General features: G+C 33.8%; 1 protein-coding gene across 2 annotated transcripts in view; it reads right to left on the bottom strand.

Moving 5' to 3' along the window:
- Positions 1 to 6,542: 6,542 nt before the first annotated feature.
- Lrp12 (LDL receptor related protein 12) overlaps positions 6,543 to 23,187 on the bottom strand; it is an 82,472-nt gene continuing 65,827 nt past the window's right edge. For both annotated transcript variants that reach the window (XM_027949793.2, XM_027949802.2), the window contains 4 exons: positions 17,002 to 17,204; positions 14,491 to 15,595; positions 12,864 to 12,996; positions 6,543 to 8,805 (listed from right to left, as the gene is read on the bottom strand). In XM_027949793.2, the coding sequence (XP_027805594.1) occupies positions 7,939 to 8,805; positions 12,864 to 12,996; positions 14,491 to 15,595; positions 17,002 to 17,204 (2,308 nt within the window). In that variant the 3' untranslated portion in view covers positions 6,543 to 7,938. The remainder of the gene's footprint in view (positions 8,806 to 12,863; positions 12,997 to 14,490; positions 15,596 to 17,001; positions 17,205 to 23,187) is intronic.

The following is a 23,187-nucleotide window of genomic DNA, read 5'->3' as shown; positions in this document are numbered from 1 at the left end:
CACAGGGGGGAGTCCAAGATACAAATATAATCACTGTTAGAAAAAATTAAGGTCGAGCAGTTTACCAACATTCCCACTCTAACCATAGCCTTGTTTATTGAGCATTTACATGTGTATTTACCCATCACTGCTCTGCCTTATGGACAGTGTCATTAACTCCTCTAAACTACTATTAAGATCCTATATTGAGAATCAGTAGATCAGTTGAGGATGTTCCTCTGTAATTGAGAATCTATCATAACTGCATAAATATTTAGGAGTATATTATTATTTTTAATGCAATTAACAGTGCAAAGGTAGCCAGACCAACACTGATGTAGCTGCTCAGCAATATCAGGCTTTTTTTCATCCTTTTCTTCCACCCTTAAAATGAGGCTCTTCTCATAGCTATTGAGTATGCAACTAGCAATATTTGCTACAATGAAGGAACTAAGTCATCTGACAATTACTAGGTTCCACAGTCCTGTAAAGAACTCACTTGAGGTTCACCCTCACTAGGAAATTTCCTCTGGCCCTGGGCTCTAGAGGATCCTGTGTGTCCTTAGCCTTGGAATTCCACTGGACTCATCACAAATGGGCAGTTACATTCCCTTCTCCCCTTTCTTGTTCTTTCTGACTTCTGTTCTGGGTTGCAATTCCCTTCCAGGATTCCAGGAGTAAGCACTTTTATGTTTCCATTTATCTTCAGAAACTGCTGTTATTTTAGGACTTTCCACATATCTTTTATATTCAATATATCTTCTATATTCAAACTTCAGAGATGTTTTCTTTATAAGATTTAAACAATGGTGATACTAATAGCAAGCTGTTACAAAGCACTATGAGCCAGGTGCTGTTCCAAGAGCATTCCATATTTTAATTACTTAATTCTCCAATAGTCCTATTATTATCTCCATCTGAGACAAAAAGAACTGAGTCAACAGTGATTAAGTTACTTGCTGAAGGTCACATGCTAGTAAGAAAAGAATTAAATTCAGGTAATCTGGCTTCACACTTTTGCCCACTACACTGTTGTCCCTAATAAAATTTAAAGTAAATATTTTATAGGTTATAACAACATATCATGCTGCAACAGAAGCTATTTTAAATGTAGTTGAAAAATTACTTCTAATTGCTAAATACTTACCTGCTGAAATGTATATTTAAATGCTATGACTTCTGACTGAATAAGCTAAGGCAAATTGTTTTACCCTGATATTTGTAATAAACAAATATGACATAATTAGCACGGTTGGCATATGACTGAGAAGCTGATATTAACATAAATTCCTAATGAATACAGTAAATTTTTATCCTTAAAATATTAACTATGGCAACTCAGTATTTCTTAGGAATCAGGTACCGTGCTGCGATGGAAGATGTCACAAGTTCTTTGCAACTGTTGCTGTTGTCAAGAGTGGAATCTCTTTCTTTCCCCACTGAATCTGGATTGGCCTTAGTGATCTGACAATTATGGTAGAAGTAATATTCTAGAACTTCTGAGTCTCAGTCATAAGAAGCTTTACAGTTTCTGCAGAGGTGTAATGAAACACTCCTGGATCACAGCTTCTATGCTCTAAGGAAACACAAGCAGCCAGGAGAGGCCCACCTGGAGAAGCCAAGGCTCCTGTCTAAGGTCGCAGCAGCCAGCCATGTAGGTCAGCTCTTTTAGGAACATATCCTCCTACCAAGCTGATGCAGAGCAGGATGAACCAATTCCACTAAGCTCTGCTTGTATTACTGTTTTGTAGTGGCTAAAGTTGCTTTACACATAAAAGTTGGGGGTAGTTTGTTATGCAGCAATAGATGGCCAGAACTGTGCTAAGGCCTTCACCAATGTTCTCTTAATTTATTTCTCACAATAATCTTATGAAGTGGTGAAGCAGACTAAGCACCCCCACCCAAAAGACGCTTGCCATAATTTAGCTTTTCTTCTTGTCAGAAAGATTTTTACAAAGGGTGTCAACAGGTATTGGCAAAAAATTCTGCAGAGAGCATTCTGGTTTGAAGTTTCTCCTTTCCTATAAATGCCAGGTTTGCAGACAAAACATGAAACCTCTATCTAGCTTAAGAATATGGGACACGGAGTAACATTCCACTGAGTATAAATCGAAAAGAATTTTCAGACTTGAGGTCCAGAGATTTTTAGGGGTTAGCCCCTAGGGACCACTGCAGCTAAAAATAAATCTGCTTCCTGAAAATTCCAGCCTCATCTGTCTTACATCAGTAGCTACCATACTTCAGAGAAGAACCTGAGTCTCAGTGAGCTTGCATGATAATCCAGGTACATCAGCTCCAATGTCAATGGGTATTTCTCCTGATTGATAAATTTCACTTCATTTTATGATCCGTGCTACTCACAAGACAGCTGTTGAGGGAGACATGACTGACATTAAATCTTAGTTCTGTTCTTGGATAAATAGAAGCAAGTTTGTTTCATAGGGTTGTGAAGATTCCAAAGACGTATAAAGGACTGTGATGAAGACAGGGACTCAAAAATGAGTAAATATTATCTGCCTGGAAAATTCTTTCCCACAAGTACAGAGCAGATAGTGGTAAAAGGCTCTTAGAAATTGTCTTTGAGAATGGAATATACACTTACAACATAGAATATATACTCACATTTAGGGGCAGGTAATATTTCAAAAAAAAAAGTCAAAAATAATTCTAAGGAAGAAAATCCTGCATTACACGATGGTAAACATGTGTGCATATACCCCCTTGTATTTACAAGTGTGTATATGTAACATGGGTATATAACAGATTTACAGAAAGTCTAGAAAGTTTCTCAATAATCAGCTTTGTTACTTCCTCATTTTAAAAGATTTCAACCCCAAAACTTTGTAAATTTCACTTTGCCTTCTTCTACCACCTTGAATGTTGAGTACCTTAGGGAAAAAACACAATCACAGTCAATTTTCAACTGATGCACTGTCCATATTCAATTTATAATATATATGCTATTCCTGAACAATAGCTCAAGTGCACTGAGTAAAGACATTCCCCTCACTGCCTGCTTCTACCAGTTTTTGAAAATGGGTTCTGCCTGAGTAAAACAGGTCCCATCAAGTTGCTGTCATCTCACTTTGAATTCAGAGGAAAGGGACTGAGGAGAAGGATGAGGTATATTGGATAGAAGGCAGCAAAGAGCTAAACAGCTGTAAACATTACTGGGTCTGCAGAAGGTACTCAATATATACCTCATAAATTGAATGCATGCATTCTTCCTTTATCCTTTAACCTGTCTTACCTATTTATTTCCAGCTTACAGTGGATGAGAGGAAGCAGTAGTAACCAAATCCTCAACAGCTTATAGAGATAGGGCATGAGCCACTGGCCTACAGCACACCTCCGAAACAGCTCTTTTGCTTCTTTCTTCTTCCTTCTCACTAACACTAGTGACTGACTGACAGAAGATTGGAAGACCAAGTTACTGCACAGAAGACCTGAACAACAAATTTAGGTAACATCTACTAACATGTATATCCTGTAAAAAGAGAATGCACTTTTAAAAAGTTATCTTGGAATCTTGGAATATTTTAAAAATTCAAGACAATATACTTCTAAAAGCATATTTTATATTCATATTGTTTTTGATGCCATAAAAATAAAAGAATCAGAAAACAAAACTATCAGCCACATCAAAATAATCCCATTATTTGGGGAAAAAATGAGGGGGGATTTAAAAAAACAAAAAGAACAACAACAACAACAAAAAACTTTTGGGTTAAAGAATAAATAAAAATTGAAACCTAAGGGCTTAGAATATAGCCCTGTGGTAGAGGCTTGCTTAGAACACACAAGACCCTGGGTTTAATCCCCAGAACTGAGAAACAACAAATCCTGAAATTAAAAAACATCTAGAAAATAATAGCTAATTATTTTATTAATAATCAAAATGACAACACTAATGTATCTAAATGGTTTAGCTTATGCAGTACTCAGAATTAAGTCCATGCTTTAAATTTCATATTAATAAGTAAAAAGAAATAAATGAATTGCTAATTGAAAAGAGTTAGGAAAAAAGCATCAAAATAGGCTAACAAAAGCAAAAAAGTAGGAAATTTATTGAAGTGGAAATCAACTAATTAAAAAGAAAAAAAAATAGTGACATACAAGAAATGGATGCTTAACGGAAACAACACACCATGTACACACACATACACACGTCTCTTGTGTCCCTTGTTAGTTGTTCGAGATAGGGTCTTGCTATGTTGCCCAGGCCTTGGGCTCAAGCAATCTTCACCTGTCTCCTAAGTAAATGGAACTAATGGTATGTGTCACCACACCTGGCTAACTTAGTTATCTTAGCCAAGCAATGGAGGAGAAATCATAATACATGAGGAGGAAAGAGTCATATACAGAGGATAACTTTGCTCAACAATAGCCAAATAAATATGAAATGGGTGAAAATGATGAAAAGGGTGGTTCCTGATAAGATACAAAAACTACATAGACCAATTACCACAGGAAATAACAAGGATTTGGTGAAGAGCTATTTGCCAACTATCTATCAAAACTAGATAATTTCACTGAAATTTTAAGAACCAGAAAATGCCAAAGCTGTTTAAAATGTTCTGAATCATAGCAAAGCAGGAGAATTTTATGCCACTAGATAACATTAATACCAATTTTCTCAAATATAACATGTGCACACACAGACACACATCTATAAACTTATTTCACTGACAAATACAAATATCTCAAATAAAATGGTAAACATAATCTTGCCACAAATTAAAAAATACACATGGCCAAGTAGAGTTTATCTCAGGAATGCAAGGATGAGGATGGTTTAATATTACAAACTATATTAACAAAATTCATCATATTAGGACTGGAGGAGGAGAATGATGAGTACCCCCACAGCTGCTGAAAAGACGTGATAAAATTCAACATGCAGCTTTAAAACCTGTTTAAAATTGGGATCAATGGATAGTCCTTAATATGATTAAATGTATGTATTTTAACCCATTTCATTATAGCCATTGTTATTTAACATTAGTCTAGAAGTATGAGACAATCCAAACAAGACACAAAGTATGCACACTGGAACAAAGGTTACTTATCAATGGTTGCAGATGACATGATTGTGTAGCTGAAAAAACTCAAAAAAGTTAATTGAAATACTATTACAGACTAAAAAAAGGTATCTGGTGGCTAGGTAGAAAATTAACACAGTAAGTCCTCAGCCTTTACATATACCAAAATTAGTCTAAATTATAAATGGAAAGGATCACATTAATAATGGTAATAAAATGATGAAATCTATAAGAATAAACTCTTAAAAACATATAAGATCTCTATGTAAAGTAAAATACAAGTGAAAGAAATAACAACAACAAAAAAGCATTAAATAAATAGGTGTCATTTGTAAGGAGGGCACCATGATTTAGATAAAAAGTTTTAACATGATAAGTATTGTCAAATTCTCTAAGTTAACTTGTAAAATTAAAACTGGTTCCTCCCCACAAAAATAATAAGTTTTTTGGAATTCAGGCAGTTGATTCTAAAGTTTATATGTAAAAATAAGCAAGAATAGATGAAACATTTTTAAATGATGGTTATTAAAACAATGTATTATTGGTACAAAAAAGAGGCAGATCAACTGAAGAGAATAGAATTGTCTATGAACATTATTAATACTGTGGAAATTTACTATATAAATTTCTATTTTAAATTAGTAAAGAAGATTTATTATTTAATAAGTAGTTTTGGGAAAACTAATTGGACTCCCAGGAAAAAAACAAAACAAAATAGTGGCCTAAATTGAGGAGTGATCACTAATTAAAAATAAGGGCTATGGATGGGCTCAGTGGAAGAGTACCTGCCTAGCATGTATGAAGCCCTGGGTTCAATCCCCAGAAACAACAAAAACAAAACAAAACAAAACAACAAAAACATAAAAATCTCCCCTTGAGAAAAGTTGTAGAAAAATGTGCAGCATAATTTGCATTATGATATATGGTATTCATATGCATATGAATACATTTATACATTATGATATTTCTGGAGGAATATATAAGAATCTGGTGTTGGTAAGTATCTCTATGAAAGGGAACTAAAAGACAGGTGTCAGCAGTAGTTAATTCTCTGAACCAGGAAGATGTATTAGTCAATTAAAAAAATAAGTTAAAACATACGACAGAAAACCAAAAACCTGAGAGTTGACAGTTGGTAGAATCTAGAAGATTAATTTGGGTTAGAATGTGCTAACCCAAATTCTGCCATTATTCTATAGGAGTCTGAAATATATACGAAAATAATATGAAGAGAGAATGGATTGAGTAATTATACAAGATAAAACAATTAGGAAGCAGTTTTCTTAAAGGCAGTGATATTCAGGTCCTTAGGGAATTTTACGTTCGGTATGGGTGTAAGCTACTACTTTACTACAAAGTGGTGAAACAGAATATACTTCCTTTCATTTTTCTCCCCAGATGTATTACATATTTTATGGCCTGAATCTGTATATGCACCAAAATTCAACAAAAATAAATAGCAAATTTGATTTAAAAAGTACCTCAAGGCAATAAAAAAAATCATTTTAATTTCTGATACATATTAAAACATTTTAGTCAGTTCTTCCTGACAGCATAACACGACAAATACACAAGACCTCAAACATGCTTTAAAATGACATTCAGCAAAGTATTTAAAAATTTAATAAATAGCAATAATCACACACAAATACATTTTTCATACTCAATCATTAAGCTACTAAAACAGATGGCTAAAGAATAAATAAACAGGAACTGACAATAAAAAAAAAAATAAATGGAGTTTTGCAATTCACTCTACTTTAAAAAGGGGGGCACAATCCGAGTGATTTCTTAATTTGCTTTTCTTCAAGATTATAACACGACCCCCCCCAGAGAATAAAATATATTGAAAAAAAAATCACTCGTACAATAATGCAGTTTTTAAATACAACAAATAAATATGAAACTTGCAAAGCAATATCAAGTTGTAATAAAAATGTTCCCCCAACCCCCAAAAGCTATGGAAATATATAGTCACTGTGGTAGCAAATAATAGTATTTAAAGTGATAGTGCTTGTGCACTGAACTCATCTGAGACCTTGAAACGATTTTAGTGCAAATCCCTAGGGTCCAACACGAGCATAACCCTATATTAGGGAAAGACATTATCAGTTGGAACTTATCATGTACAATTTTTGTACATATTTTATAAAGTTCAAGATTTAATGCATAGTAGAATATCTTCATCCGCTTAATTCTGTTCCTAAATAGAGATGAAAACAGAAATGACTTGGGATTTTATCATTTGGTTTGTACCATATTAGAGTATTAAAATCAACAATAGAAAATCTATAAAAGAGTTTTGTTTTTGCAATTAATTTATCTAATTCTACCAATTCCACATCACTGTATGTTAAACGTAAGAGAAAAATTTTGAGGAAGATTTTTTTCCCTTTGACAAATTGATATTGTGATGAACTCCAATAACAGACAAATGTTATACAAACAAAAGAGTGTGAGGATTTGTTTTCTTTTTGTACATTAACAACCTTCACATTTAGTATATTAAGTTACAAGATGTATTGGCAACAGCATAAAAGATTCAATTAAAAGAAGGTATTATTTTGTACAAACCTCTTAACGTAGGATAGATAAAATGACAGTCAAATGAGTTTAAGCAGCCATATTTCTACTATGAACTACAGTACCAGGATAAAAACAATTAGAAACAAATGGAACAACATTACTGAACAATATGAATACATAATGCAATTTTAGCTGCTAAATTAGTAAACTCTAAGTTCATAGAGTTGCAAGTTGTTTAATTTAACCATGCAGGCTAACATATAATAATAAGAAATCACCCTGCATCTTGTTTTTTCTCTTTTTAAACTAAAATTAGTTTAATTTTAAAGTTAGAAAACAATGAATGGATATTGCTCCAACTTGTATACAATCTCCCTTATGTGATTTGTACCTAACAAAGTAACAAAGCCTCATCATCGCTTGTTTCATTCTTCAGTGTTGCTTCTAAGCAAGTGTCCGGTATCTGGGCAGTGTGGACAATACCACAGCGCTCACAGGGGCCATCTCGATTACTTGGCCTCACTCCAGGGTTTGTTGCACTGTAAGGTTGTCTAAACCCTTGTCCTTGATCTGAGGAAAGATCAAGAAGTGGTCTTGAGCAGTCATTGACATCAATGTCTGAAGCTCCATCAGAAATTGGAATTAGCATTTCAACATCATCATCTTCTTCTCTTCCATTTACCCCATTATCAAGTTGTCTCAAAGGACTTTGGTTCTGATTTACGGAACTTGAACGCCCTAATGTAAAACGTACCCAACGTAGCCCCTGAGTCATACGACTTAATGCACTTGTAAGCTGGTGACGTGCTGGACTTACACTTGGGGGTTCCACACTTGTCACATCCCTTCCATTATCTGTATGACCAGCTCGGGTGTTCTGAGTTGAAGAACTTCCACTTGCTCCCACTGTGGCTTCTACTGCTGTTGTGGGAGGAACTTTTTGGGGCAAAGGAGCTGCAACTCCACCAGATGCTCCTGCTGTATCTCTTCTCTCATTTTCTGTGTCTGTGTCATCAGACTCCACGGAAAACAAACTTCTGTGAGTATGGTTTCTTTCAGGTTCTCTACTGTTACTCTGACTAGGGACAACCTCATCTCCATCTGCTGAAACCAAAGCCAAGGACCCTGAATGACGTGATCTTGCAAAATTAAAAATACGATTCCAAATGTTGCTGGATCTGCCTGCCATAGGAAGCCTGATTGAAGTAAATCCAAGCTGAGATCGTACAGCTAGCCTCAGGTTTTCCAAAACAGAAGCCTACAAAAATAAGAAAGATTTTAAGACAGCTAACAATAAAGTATTGAAATGAAAAACAGTCTTCAGAAACTATTGTGGCTAAAATCCTACTACCCATTGTTACTAGAGTCTAAGGAGGATGAATTAAATTACCTCATTCTTATTCATTCACCCCTCTAGGAAATCTAATCTATAACTTGAATCATTGCTTACTGTATAAAAAACTTCCTTGATACTTAATTTTATACAATCAACTTTATTTACAGTGATATTTAATGTCAATTGATAAGTTATTTTGCTTAAATAAGTTATTTTGCTTAACCTCATATAGTAGTCAATTCCTAAAAGTATACCAAAAGTAGAAAATAAAACTGATACTTCTACAACTAGCAACATAAATGAATTTCTACCATATTTCAATAAGTGACCTACTGTGCCCTATGTGCTTTTTGGTTTTTTGAAATAAAGTATAAGTTAGACTTGATTTACATGGCTGAAACTTTTCCTAAACATGGTGAGAATTACTCTATTCACAGAGCTGGTTCTCAACAATTTGTTGAATGAATGAATAATAAGGATTTAATTATATTGTCACAAGTAAAGGAATTAATATACTTATATTAAAACACAGAAAACAACAAAAACAATAAGATAAAGAAATTAACTTGTTTATAGAATTCCACAAAGATATCTAGACATCTGGATTCTTTCTCAATCTTTAAGGATTAAGTTTTACTTTCTACAGTTTAGTATTAAGCTTAAATCATATTATACTTTGAAAAACTGGTAATTTTTAATTAGTATATGTGGAAAGTGGGTACATTGTTCAACGGAAAGAAAATCTATTCTTTTTTCTAGATAAATAGCTAGATTATTTTTTAAATGCACAACATTTAAATAGTCTTTAAGCTCCACCTAGTGGTTATAAAAAGAGTATTCAAACAGAACAAACAGCTTTATCAAGCTGGCATGTAGCATTTACAATATAGTATTTCTAGGAAATAATGGTGAGTTAATATACTTCTTCTTCAAATGAGAATCTGCTTCCCTGTCAAAACTATCTGTTGCCTCTCCTCTAATAGAGAAAGAAAGAAAGCAAAGAAGGAAGATGTGATAACTTATGTTCTCTATTTGTCTTTGTGATAGGCATTGAATTTATTTGTCATTTCTACATAGGTCATTCCATAGTACTGAGAACATAATTCATGGAAAGCAAAGAAACTACCGTCATAGGAACATTTCATGGTCTAGTTTTAGTAAAGCACAGACTGTCATTAAGAAATGTGAATATCAACATACATGGACTTACAGTACAAATGGGTCAGATTTTTTTTCACCAATTGAGGTGATATAAATGTTAATTTAAATAAAAATAGTGATTCACATCCATAATGTATTTCTCCATAGATGTAGCATCCTCAACATCCAGCATTCAAGTTGAGTGCTGTCTGTATAAAAGGTTAAGATATTCAGGAAGAAACAAAAGTTTTTTCAGTTCTAGCCTCTTGTGTTCTCAGCTGTCACCCATTAAGATCAACAATGTCATCAGCATACTTTAATAATGACTTCAACATTAGGTGAAATTCTCCCTTTAGTTAAAAGTCTGTTTAATTAAAAGATTGCCAATCTAACAGCAGATTCTTTAAGGGGATCTCATGGACATTCTAATTTCCTATGCTATTTTAGCTTAGAAGCAGCAAACATCCCTCAGAAAGTATTTCATTTTAAATGAGATAGTAAATTACAACGTTATATTTTTATGAGAGCACTATAATTATATGTATTATGTATTATATTCATTCTGACAAAATAAAACATGCAAGAAATTGGTTTTTAATCCCCATTTCCCCTTTCCTTCCTTCCTCCTTCCTGCTCCTCCCTTCTCTTCCTTTCCCTCCTCTCCTCCACTGATTTCCTTTATTAATTTATCTTTGGATGGTATTTTCTGTATATACATACAGGTGAAATTCTTTTTGATACACACACACACACACACACACACAAATACACATACACACGAGAGATGGTTAAGTTCATTCCATATTTCTTTCCCTTGGTTGTTTTTCTTTTTAAAAGCTGCTACGGAGGGCTGGGGCTGTAGCTCAGTGGCACAGCACTTGCCTAGCATGCGTGAGGCACTGGGTTCGATCCTCAGCACCATATACAGATAAACAAATAAAATAAAGGCATTCTGTTCACCTACAACTACAAAAAAAAGTACATGTATGAAGACACCAATTGGTGTCAACATATTTTATATACAACCAGAGATATGAAAAATTATGCTGTATACATGTAATAAGAATTGTAATGCATTCCGCTGTCATTTATTTTTTTAAATCAATAAAAAAATTAAGTTCTGAATTTAAAAAAAAGCTGCCATGGAAATCTGATAACTGTATAAAAAAATTTCTAACAAGTTTAATCTCATTATATGAATAAAATCTACTTGATCATTAATGAAAGTAAAGTGCTGTTGGAGTAGAATTCTCTCACAAGGGTAAATCACAGCCTAGAGGATAGGATAGTATGAAGTTAAGTAATGTAATTTTACCCAAAGTCATTTGTCCTTGGTGTCTGTGATCTCTAAACCCATGGAATGCTATGCCTGGTAAAAGTGTTCTTTCCTGAAGGCCTTGGCCCAGCCAGAGAGCAACACTGTGGCTTAGGGTTGTGGCTGAATCATACCAACGATGTGATGTACGGTGGGGTCTTTGGTTAGAAGGGGTTTTAATTAGGTGAGCCTTCCCAGGCTGGTAATATTCCCTGCATATTGTCACACAGCTGTCAACAGAGTCACACATCTTTGTCAACAGAACAACACTCTTCTGTCTCATGTGGTGAAAAGAAAACTGGGAGGTCCAAGTTTAGTGCCCTTCTGAACTCTGTCTTATGCATCTCTTCCCTCAGCAGATTTTAATTTGTATCTTTTTCCTAGTAATAACTTGCAATCATGAGTAAGCTTCTGGTGAGTTGAGTCTCTCTAGTGAATTATAAAACATGAGGGTGGTTTGGGGAACCCTCTGAGCTTGTAATTGGTATCAGGAATGAGGGCAGCCTTTTATTGGTTGTGATCCCTGTAACTCCCCAGGGTTCAGGGGCAGCATTTTTGATGGTGAACGGGGTGGATTCTTACCTATAAAGAAATCTTCCCCATGGTAGGACCAATAATATAAAGAAACCACAACCTAGATTTTTTTTTTCTATTTTGCCTACAGAATTTCAAACAGTGGAACTTGTGAATTACAAATTATCTCTGGAGAAACATTTGAAAAGCACAAATTCTCACCAAGAACTTCCTAGAGGACTCAAGTAAGATGAGAGACTAATCAGAAATTTCATGCATGGAAAGTGGGATTCTTTTCCATTTTGAACAAAATTAAATTATCTCAAATAATATTTAACATTTTTTTTAAATTTTGAGGATAATTTGTATTCATATAATTTATACATTTATACACTGGATAAATTTACAGTTTAAATAAACGTAAACTCTTATGCTTAAAATGAACTCAGGTACATTTTTAAGCATTGGAAAAGAAAAACTTAAAAATCTGATGAGAAATTTTAAAAATTAAGAAAGATTAATAAAGAATGAGTTACTATATAAAGGAAATGGGTTAAACTCTTATTAAACAGTATAAAATCTAGTTTAAAAGTTTTCCCTCAAGTGAGATGAAAATGGTGACATCATTTCAATTACTGTTACTTATAGTTGGTTAATCTAGCATGTAATATTACTAGTATATTAATTTTAATACTGATTCTTAAATCTCTGAAATGTTCAAGTAGAAAATAATTTGCTAAAGTTACCCTGAAATTTCAGTGCACTAAATTATCCTAAACAGTAAAATGCCTTAAAAACATACAACCAAATCAAAATAGTAAAAATTATACTTTTGAATTTTGTAGTATTTTTTAAATATAATGAAAAAAATGTTAAAATTTAATTTTCCATATATTTAATCCTTGACTTTATTACAAAATCCTAATAGTCAAGGGAGCTTGCTTTACTATATATACAGGTATGGATTTTATTTCAAGAGACACTGAAATAGAAACCAGAAAGTACAATATACCTGATTAGGTGAACAAACAGGAAAATCTTCCACTGGTGGAATTAACCCCTGAGCAATCAACTGTCCATAAGAGGGAGGAGCTTCTCTTCTTAACAATTCTGCTTCCACTCTTGACAACTGGGTTTCAAATGATCTTTGAAAGAAGACAGGGATAAAAAGTGTTTATAAAAAGGCAGGTCAAAGCAGAAAATTTCTATTGTCAGTAATTAAAACAATCTGAATATTAGCATATTTGATTATTTGTAAAGCTTAGTCATACATATAATACATATAATACATATAATCCCTACACTGGGAATACAAAGATGTAGTGGGCAATGTGTCCACAGGGGGTTTTATACTAGTAGAAGCTGGGATCCCCATGTTTTAATACATTGAAAAGCCTATAAAACATAAAAGGAGAAATAAAAATACTAGATTTTTAAAACCTAAAGCAAGCAGGTAGTTCTAGACACAAGGTAACGTTATTTGAGAGGTCTCAGGGAACACTTATTAAGTTTTTACATTTTTACATTTCTTTTCAGATAAGAGTGAAATGAGTCAACACACTATCTGGAATAGCTGGATCTTGAACTGAAAACCTGACTCTTCACTATGCTCTTTTGTTACAAAGTGATAAGGAGTTTTCTGGTCATTTATACTTAACCAAAGAGAAGTTGCAGTAGTGGCTATTATGACACTATGCATCAGTGTGACATCTGTTAACTTGGCTGTCTGGTATGCTCTTTGTTAAATCTATTATTTGTAATTCTCCTGGGTCTGAAGATCATTGTTTACACAATAACCTCATAGAGGACCTCTCTGCCATTAACTTCTGAGGTTCAATTTATCCTGCAACACAACGAAAACTACTCCCCCTGGAGGGTCGCCCTTTAATGCTTAACCATTTCTCACTGAACTGAGAACTCTGAAGCTCTCAATGAACATCCTTGTGTCTGTCCCATTCTTACCTACTGCATATGTATCTATGCTCCGATCATATGCTCATTCTCCAAGCAGTGCTGGGCATTCTCCTACTCTATATACTTCCTCAGGCTTTTGTTGAGCCCCAGCACCCTTCTCCATCTACATTCTACTTACACATTTAAAATGGCACCTAAATGTGTCATGTGGAAAGCTTCCACATCTCCCTATCAGACTACATTTTTCCGACTTTGATACCACGGTTTCACAGCTCTTACAGCACTTCTGTTTTCGCTGTCTTATTCCATACACCAATGTCTTCTTAACTATAAACTGCTTGAGATTATGCCTTATTTGTTTTCTTTTCACTTGTAGAGTGAATGTAGTAGGTTCTCAAATATGTGGAATTATTGAATTAATACATAAAAAACAGGTTAAAATTATATCTGAGAGTTAGAGCTTGCAAAATTTCTGATTGCATTTGAAAACAGGAACTGGTAAATATAGATTGGCTTTCCTCATCTCATAACTTAAGTATTTAGTAGTTTGTGCCTTCAGTCTTAGGTTTTTCACATGGATTTTATAAGTTATAATAGTTATACATCCCTAAACTAACATAAAACAAAAATGTATTGTTAATCCTATTCAAGGACTTGTGGCATACATTTGATCAATGTTTTTACTGCACAGAGCATAATCACTATAGTTCTGTCTTGATACTGACCTTCGTTCAAACATTCTCAAAGAATAAAGCTTACAAGTACATCCCAACGCAATGACGAGTAACAGGCCACAGATAAGGCTCCCTATAACGGCTGCAGTTATGACTCTGGTAGGCACAATTACAGGGCAATTCTCTTCATCACTGCCATCACCACAGTCATCTTGAGAATCACACACCCAGCTTTCAAATACACAGCGATTGTTTTTACAATGAAAATTTCCTGGCTGGCAAAAAAAGCAGTTTTTTTCATCTGAACCATTTGGGCAATGGTTTTGGTAGTTGCAGCGATCAGAACGAGGATAACAAACACCATTTCGGGAACATGGAAATTCTTCCTTCTGGCACATGGTACAATTGATCTCATCCCTTCCATTTGGACAATGCCAATACCCATCACATCGTTGCTGCTCAGTGTAACACCCCCAGTTACCTCCACAGGGTATTTCCCATGGCAAACAGAAGCCATCTACTTGGTAAGTAGCATTAAATCCCCTGGCGGCATTTACTTTATCAGCACAAAAATGTACCCTTATCTGTCCAGAAGAAGAAACAACTGTAAGAGGTGCGTGAGAATCAAAAGCAGTTAATACACGTAAAAGTTTGTGTGGATTCTCCTCTAATCCATCATATATTTTGACATAATCACCATAACCAGTACCATCAAGTTTAAAGTCAGTAAATCGTAAAATGACTTTACGATGATCACCAGTGTCTATTAACCAAGTGCAATTGCTTCCAGGAGGATAAAAGTCTGGATAATTGGGAGAATTAAAAGTGCCATAAAAATACTTCAACCATTGCCCACAGGTTGGCACATCACAGTCGATCTCATCTCCTAGGTCAAGGCAGTCAATGTTCCCATCACATTTTAAAGACTCAGGGAGGCAAGTGTAAACTTTGGTAAAACGGGACAGACACTGGAATTGGTTGTAAGCACAGGGTTGAAAGGAAGCAGCTGTTGGAGGATTAGCTTCTTTGGCACAGATCTCTTCATCGGAACTATCTCCACATTCATCCATGTTATTACATTTCCAGGCTTCTGGTATACACTTTCCATTACCACAACGAAACTGATCACAAGCACAGTTTGGCTCCTCAGATTTTCCTGGTAGGATATAGGTAGTGGGAAATGAATAGGGGGAAAGAAAAAAACATATTTGTCAAAAGGTATATAGTAAGTATTTTTTATAACAAATTTTGATTAATCCTAAGTTATAAGGGTTTTTAAAAAATCTTATAAAAACAGGTTAAGTTATAATGACAAATTAGTACAGGCACTGATTATTCAATAATTCAATTTACTAACTGCCTATTATTTGTCCATAAAGCTCTTTGTATCTTGATCTAAAGAGAGAAGGGATCAATTCTATTTTGCAGACAGCTATTTTATTATAGAACTTAGTAAAATGATGTAAGATACACGAGCCAATAGGATACACTGCCTAAGAATTTTAAGCAACATTATATAAACATTAAAACTGTGACAAAATTTTTAAATAAAAAAATTAATCTAAAATAATCACCTTTTCAAATATTTTTTTCATATTCTTCTCTAGTTCTTATCTTTATACACAAATATTTTACCACGTACATTATAGCATATCTTGCAGATTCATTAGAGACTCAAAGTTTTGCTATGATTATTGCAAGATTAATCTGAAACTGTTTATAAAATGCTCAATGTAATCATAACAATAATTTAAATTTTTTAAACTGCAAAATTCTGCACATATTTAAGCCAAAGATACAAATTTATTTATCAAAATAAAATGGGAACAAAAAAAATTTGAGGTGCCTATAAAATTCTAGTTATCTTAATATATCATCCTAAGGTATTTAACGACAGCAGATTTCCATAGTCCCCAAAGTGACAATTTTGGGCTAATATGTATTTGTCCAACTCACAACTTATTCACTGGCACATGGGTGACAGAAAATGTGCTTCAAAAGCTAAATGAATATTAAAAGACTAACTTTATAAAAAGCATGTAAAATAATTTCAAATATATAAAATAATCTGCAGCAAAAAATACACTTAACTCTAATGCTATGAATTTTTCACATTTCTATGATACCTGGTCACTATTTTTGAATCCAGTTTAAAAAAAAAGCAAAAGACTTTTCTTTAAAGACAACTACAATTGTGAAACCAGTCCTCTTTTCTTGAAAGTGTAAAAAAACTGGTAATTCACATAGACACAAAAATATTCTGAAGTAACTTTTGCAAAACATGGGAAGGTACTTAATAAGATATTTTTAAAATAAATACATTTAAGACCTTTAAAAAGAAAATGGACTTCAGTTTATAAAATGCTCATTTCATTATTAAGATACAAAACACCTTTTGGAGGCCTAGTTCTAAGGTATTTTAGCTTCTTATCTTCAACCTTGGCTACCTTGAGGATCTACTCATAATTAAATGAACATTATTCAGAAGATTAGCCTTGAAAGTCACTGAGCAGATAATACTCAGAATTTGGTTTGATATCTTTCTTGTTTTTAAAAACACACCTGAAAAATATGACAGTCTGAAACCTTTTCTAGAGACACTGTCATCTGAATGGAACCTTATCCAGACATGGTCTTGTGAAGAGATATATGGAGGTGGAATTGTGGAACCACAAGCTCTGTAACTTTCAATATTTTTGTATGTTTCTATTGTCAACCAGTCCAAACTGCATCTCCTGGACCCTTGAATATCAAAATCCTGAAAACTACAAAAAAAAAAAAAAAAAAAAAAAAGGTCAGAAAAGTTTCATAATACAAAGTAACTGAAAACTTTATTATAAACCTCTATATATTCACTGATTCCAGGTAGATAACCAAATCAACAGCAAGAAATACTGCTTCTATGTTCTTAATATTTATATCTTTTCCCCAGACTCCAGAATAGCACTTCTTCATAAATAATACAAAATCCCCAAACAATGCTAAAGAACAGATGATAGCTTGTAGCTTTTATCCCCCTTCTGTGTGCATATTTGGAAAAACTAACATCTAATTCAGGATTTTCTAAATTGTTCTAAGTTTGAACCAGAAGTGCTACTCTGTAATCTGATGAATAGAAGTACACACAGAGAAAGCCGTTTACTAAGAAATACTTTTCCCTATGTTTATTGGCAATTTCTATCTTTTCCTATGTACTGACTTGCTATATGCCTTCATCTATGAAATTTTTTCTTATTTAAGAATTCTTTACACATTATAAACATGTTCAACTGTAAGATACATGTATGAGACGTGTTCATTCACCCACATTCATATTCTTTCCAATAGCCGGTGTGATGGCATCCCTCGTTATGGTTCTATTGTGCACTTTCCTTAAGACTAACTACACTGAACATCTTTTCATGGGTTTATTGGCCTTTCATATTTCTTCTAAGACACTTCTGTCCAAGTCTTTTAGCCATTTAAAAAATTTAGTTTTGTTTTTACTTATAAAAATTCTTTTGATATTCTGGATTAAAGTTCTCTGTTAGATATGTATATTACTAATACTCCTCTAGTCTATGGTTTGCTTTTTCATTTTCTTAATGAAATCATTTAATATGCAGAAGTTTTCAATTTTGTTTTTGACAAAGTCTAATTCATTATTTTTTCCTCTGTATTTAGTGCTTTTAGTGTCTTCCCTTTAAGATACTTTTGCTTACCCCAAGGTCTCAAAGGTACTCACAATGTTTTTCTTTTACATTTTAGAATTGTAGCTTTTATATTTAAAGCTATGGCTTATCTTGAATTAACTTCTGTGTGTCCTCAAGTAGGGGTTGAGATTCTTTCCATTACTCTTATATTTATGTAGAACACAGAATATACAGTACAAGTTTTTGTTTTATCACAGTTAAATTACTATCTGATCATCCTCAACTTATGGAATTCAGTTTTACATTGTGTTTGAGTAGGTTAGTTCTTGCTTCAATCTTCAATCTTCAGTAAATTCTTAGTTTTAAGACATTGTCTTTACTTGAAAACGTATAGTACTTCCAGAGTTTTGATAAAAATTCCAAGGTATTTTATAAAGTCTGTTATGGTTTGGATATGGGGTGCCCCCCAAAAGCTCCTTTCCTGCATGTTCAGAGGCAAAATGATTGGATTATGAGAGGTGTAACCTAAATAGTCCATCCTAACTGTAGGCAGGCAGGGTATAGTTGGAGGAGGTTGGTTACTGGGGGTATACCCTGGAAGGGCACACCCTACCTGAGGCCCCTTCCTCCAGTTTGTTTACTGGCTTTCATAAACTGAACAGTTTTCCTCCAATGCCACTGCCCTTCTGCCATGATGTTCTGCCCCACCTTGGGCTCAAAGTGATGGAATAGGCCGACCACTGACAAAATCTCTGAAACCACTGAGCCAAAATAAACTTTTCCTCCTCTAAGTCATTCTTGTCAGGTATTCTGGTCATAGCAGAGCGATACTAAGGTGACTAATAGGAAGCAACTTTCAAACTCTAAACTCTGTATCCCCTACAATGGACAGGATTCAAACTTCGAACTTCTCCTCAGCTGTGCACACGCATGCCAAAAATCCTTGCACAGTCTTTTCAGCCTTCACCTCTTAGCTTCCACAGCATTCCTTTGAGTTTGCTTTAAGCAAGGTTCATGGATCAGCCAAGGACTTCAGGAGAATTTATATGCATATATAATGGCCTCCTGCTTTTCAACTCTCTCCTTTCCAGGGATTTGCCTTTAGTTTTCAGCCATTTCAGCAGTTCCAACTCTATCTTTTGGTGCCCAAATGACAAGACCATGGCAATCTGCTAGAGTTCTGGTTACTCTAAACTGCACAGACTATCAAGAATCTTCAGGGAGCTGGTGGAAAAAAAGCCTCTCTTGCCTAGTGCAGTTTCTTCTTTCAAAGGTGAAATCCTCTCCAGTTTCTGTCAGTTGTTTAATTACTCTTCACTGACTTCAATTTTTGGTTTTTGTTTCGTAATTTTACCCAGAATTGGTAACTATTGTATAAGGGAGGGCTAGACCAATTCAAACTAGGGAATACCTAATTAAGATGCATTAAAGCAGGAACATTGTCCAGAATGAGAAATAATAAATATCTGTTTATGTATACTCTATTGGATTTAGATTGCTAATAATTCATTTAGAATTTTTAAAATGTATTCATATGTGGATTAATTTTCAGCTTTCTTCATGCTTTATAATATCTTACCTAATGAAGCACTGCTGGACATATCTGTGTCTTGTAACTCTTTAGAATATAGTTTTAGGGTTGCAAGTCTTAATTTTTTCATACTTTTTAAATTTAATCAGCTTTTCCGAGTCAGTTTTGTTCCAACAGTTTTAACATGTAACATTATCACTAAGATTATTTTTAAATTATTTAGTCCTACTATGATTTTTTTCTTTAATTCGGGAGCTATTTATTAGGAACATGTTTCCAAACATATGAATCTTTTTTTTCCCTTTATTTTAAATCCACTGTGGAAATGCATTAAGAATTCCTTTGTTATTCGATACATAATAAGTTTTAAAAAATTTAGTTGTAGATGTACATAATATCTTTATTTATTTTTATGTGGTGCTGAGGATCAAACCCAGGGCCTCACACATAGCTAGGCAAGTGTTCTACCACTGAGCTACAACCCTAACCCTCAATACATAATCATTTTAAAAACAAATATTTTACATGCCTGCAAAAAGGTATGTATTTTCTGTTGAAAGAGGCATAAGCATTAAAGGTGTGTTTAAAATCTTCTATTGCAACTGTGGACTAGTCAAATTTGCTTTCTAATTCTCTACATTTTGCTTTGCTTTAGGATGTGTTTTTAGGTACATAAAATTTACTACTATTGTATCTTCCTGGTGGACCATAACATTTGTCACTAATATTTGTGCCTTAAGTGACATTATATCTCATGCTATTCTTCTTTTTCTAGCTTTCTCATGGTTAGTATCTCTAATAAAGCTAATGTACCTCCTCTTTTTAAATTTTCTGTATTAGTTTTGTTTTAGGTATGTTCTTACAAGCAAGCTCTCTATAGCAGGATCATACAAAACAACTAACCAATATTATCTGTCTTTTAAAGGTTTGAGTTAATACATTTGTGTTTATTTAATAATTTGAGGGAAAGTTCTCAATTTCCTTCTTTTTTTTTCATTAATAAAATCTCTTAAACTTTTCTCTTCCTCTAATGAATATTCAAAAGTGTCATTCCAATTTTTTTCAATAGTTATCTTCAGATATTTTAATTCAAATTCTAAAACACATGTTTGCCCCTAATAAAGGCCAAGTAAGAGTATTCACTATTTTGATTCTCCCTCCAAATCCACAAATTTGGTAGAAATAATAAGTAACTTTTATTTCCACTAACCTTTAACTGAAATATATTAACATTTCCCTTCACTTATAAACAAATCATGATAATATTTATAGTACCTATCATTTAATCACTACTAAACAGATGTTTTTATATTACAATTCCATTTTTATAGACATCTAAAAATACTATTTATGCACAAAATTACTTTGAAATTACAGTAGTTATTAGAACTGTCACTTGCTTTGGTCAATGTGTTAATAAGAATATATTACTATTGAAAATACCTGATAGCTGTTATTTTAATATAATTGCATCTTGTAACACTACGTGTTTTGTGAATTATTCTGGGGAAGAATTCATGGATTTTATTATATTACCAAGCATCTTTAGCACAAAAAAAAAAGGTGATGAAAGAATCCCTGAAGTCTTACAACATTAATGTCTGGGGTAAATTTGTATTCCAGTTTGATTTTTTTTTTTTTTTTGGCTATTTTTCTTAGCATTAAATTTTCTCATACATTCAGGAATTTTCAGATTGTGGGCTTATTCTGGGGAAGGGTTTTGGTTCTCTCTTTTTTAAACCCTCTCTCCCTGCATGCTCCCCCACCTGGGTCTCCATGCCACACCTAGTCTTAAATAGTGGTTTATAGTAGTCTAGATCCTGCCATGGAACTGTAGGTAGCAAAGTCCCTCATATTTGTCAGGGTCTGTCCTCACACTAAGCCCTCAACCCCATGTAAGTTCAGGCAGTGATTAGTGGAAGTCTTAAAAACTGTTTTCTTGAGCAAAACAGCTTGACCCTAGTCCTTGGCTTCAAGAAGGATGCTAGATTTCAAACACTCGTTATCTCCTATGGCTAAGCTGGCTTTGTTGATTTGGGTGGGTTTCGAGGAAGAGGAGTAAAGTAAAAATGCCTTAATCATCATCTTCACCCAGTTTTAGAGGTCTCAGGATTGTAGGTTGGTACTTTGTAAATTCTGTTTTCCTCTTCTGTCTGAATTTTTAAATTTTATCTATCTATCTATCTATTTATTTATTGGTACTGGGGATGGAATCTAGGTGCACTGAACCACTGAGCCACCTCCCCAGATTTTTTTATATCTTATTTCGAGAGAGGGTCTCGCTGAGTTGCTTAAGGCCTTGCTAAAATGCAGAGGTTGGCTTTGAACTCCCAATCCTCCTGCCTTGGCCTCCTGAGCCACTAGGATTACAGGTGTGTACCACTGCACCCGGGCTTATCCAAACTGTTTTAAAAACCATGTTTCTAATTCCATTTTACTAAGGATTTTAATTCTAAATCCAGGTTTAATCAAAATATCATAAAGCATCTATCTATTCTAAATAATATACTTTTTCTTTTGTCTTATTAAGAAAGTAAATCAATTTAAAATTTTCAAACACTAACTCATTTGCATGTCTTCATGAGCTGCACTGGATTATGGCATAAGAGTCTTCTAAATATTTAAGATTTTATACCAATAATAACATGAGAAATTTGTCTTTGTGTACATTATATGTGTCATTTTTAAAAAGTCTTGGTATTACATAATAATAAATTTATGTCTAAAAATTGCTTTTTTATCTGTGTAAATTCAAAATCCTTAGCTCCTTCAAGTATTTAGGAATATCCCTCTAGATATAGGTTCACCACCAATTTTGTTCTACATTTCAGTATTACACTTGATTTTCAGTGTATCTTACTTTGTGAAATTTCAAGGGTCTAACATATGATCGAAACCAGATGGCATATCCATGTAATTCTGTGCTGGCAAGAAATTTCCAAGTTTTATATAACTCAGTTGGGTAAACTGCAAGCTTAGTTTTTAGGTGAAAAGATTAAAATTTCTATAATAAATTCCAGTTTTATGTTAAAAAGTACAATATTTGGCAAAGGTATTATTTTATAAGCACATTTATATTTAGTCATATCAACAAGTAACTGAAAATAGGCACATTGTTCAGATTCCAGTACTAGTACTGACACAGAAAGTACCTCAATGGTGCATCCTACTGATCATTCAGGCAAGAGAATCTCACTTTCCACAAAAGAAGATGTAGTGTGCCAGAATACGTAGCATGGAGTGGAGGAGAGTAAAAGGAAAACAAACTACAAACTATGGGGCTCATTTATAGCTTCCACAGAGAAATGGAGATAGGAAATAGTTACTTTTTTAAGGGAGACTGGTTCTCTTACTCAAGAATATAAAAAGAGAAGATAGAAAAAGATGAAAAGTAGGCCAAATTTATTTTTAAAAAATGTAATATGAAGGAGCTTGAGTCTATGTCTGCAAAGTCCCTTCTAAATCTAATATACCAAAATTTCTACCTGTAAAAATTTAATACATGAAATGATGTCAAAGATGTCTTTGGGCTGTAGCAGGACACTGTCTCTGTGATGGGACTGTCATTCTTGTTAGTGTCTCAGC

The sequence above is a fragment of the Marmota flaviventris genome, chromosome 15 (assembly GCF_047511675.1).
Source record: "Marmota flaviventris isolate mMarFla1 chromosome 15, mMarFla1.hap1, whole genome shotgun sequence".
NCBI lineage: Eukaryota > Metazoa > Chordata > Mammalia > Rodentia > Sciuridae > Marmota > Marmota flaviventris.
The sequence above is the reverse complement of the archived record's forward strand: the minus strand, read 5'-3'. Positions and strand labels throughout refer to the sequence as shown.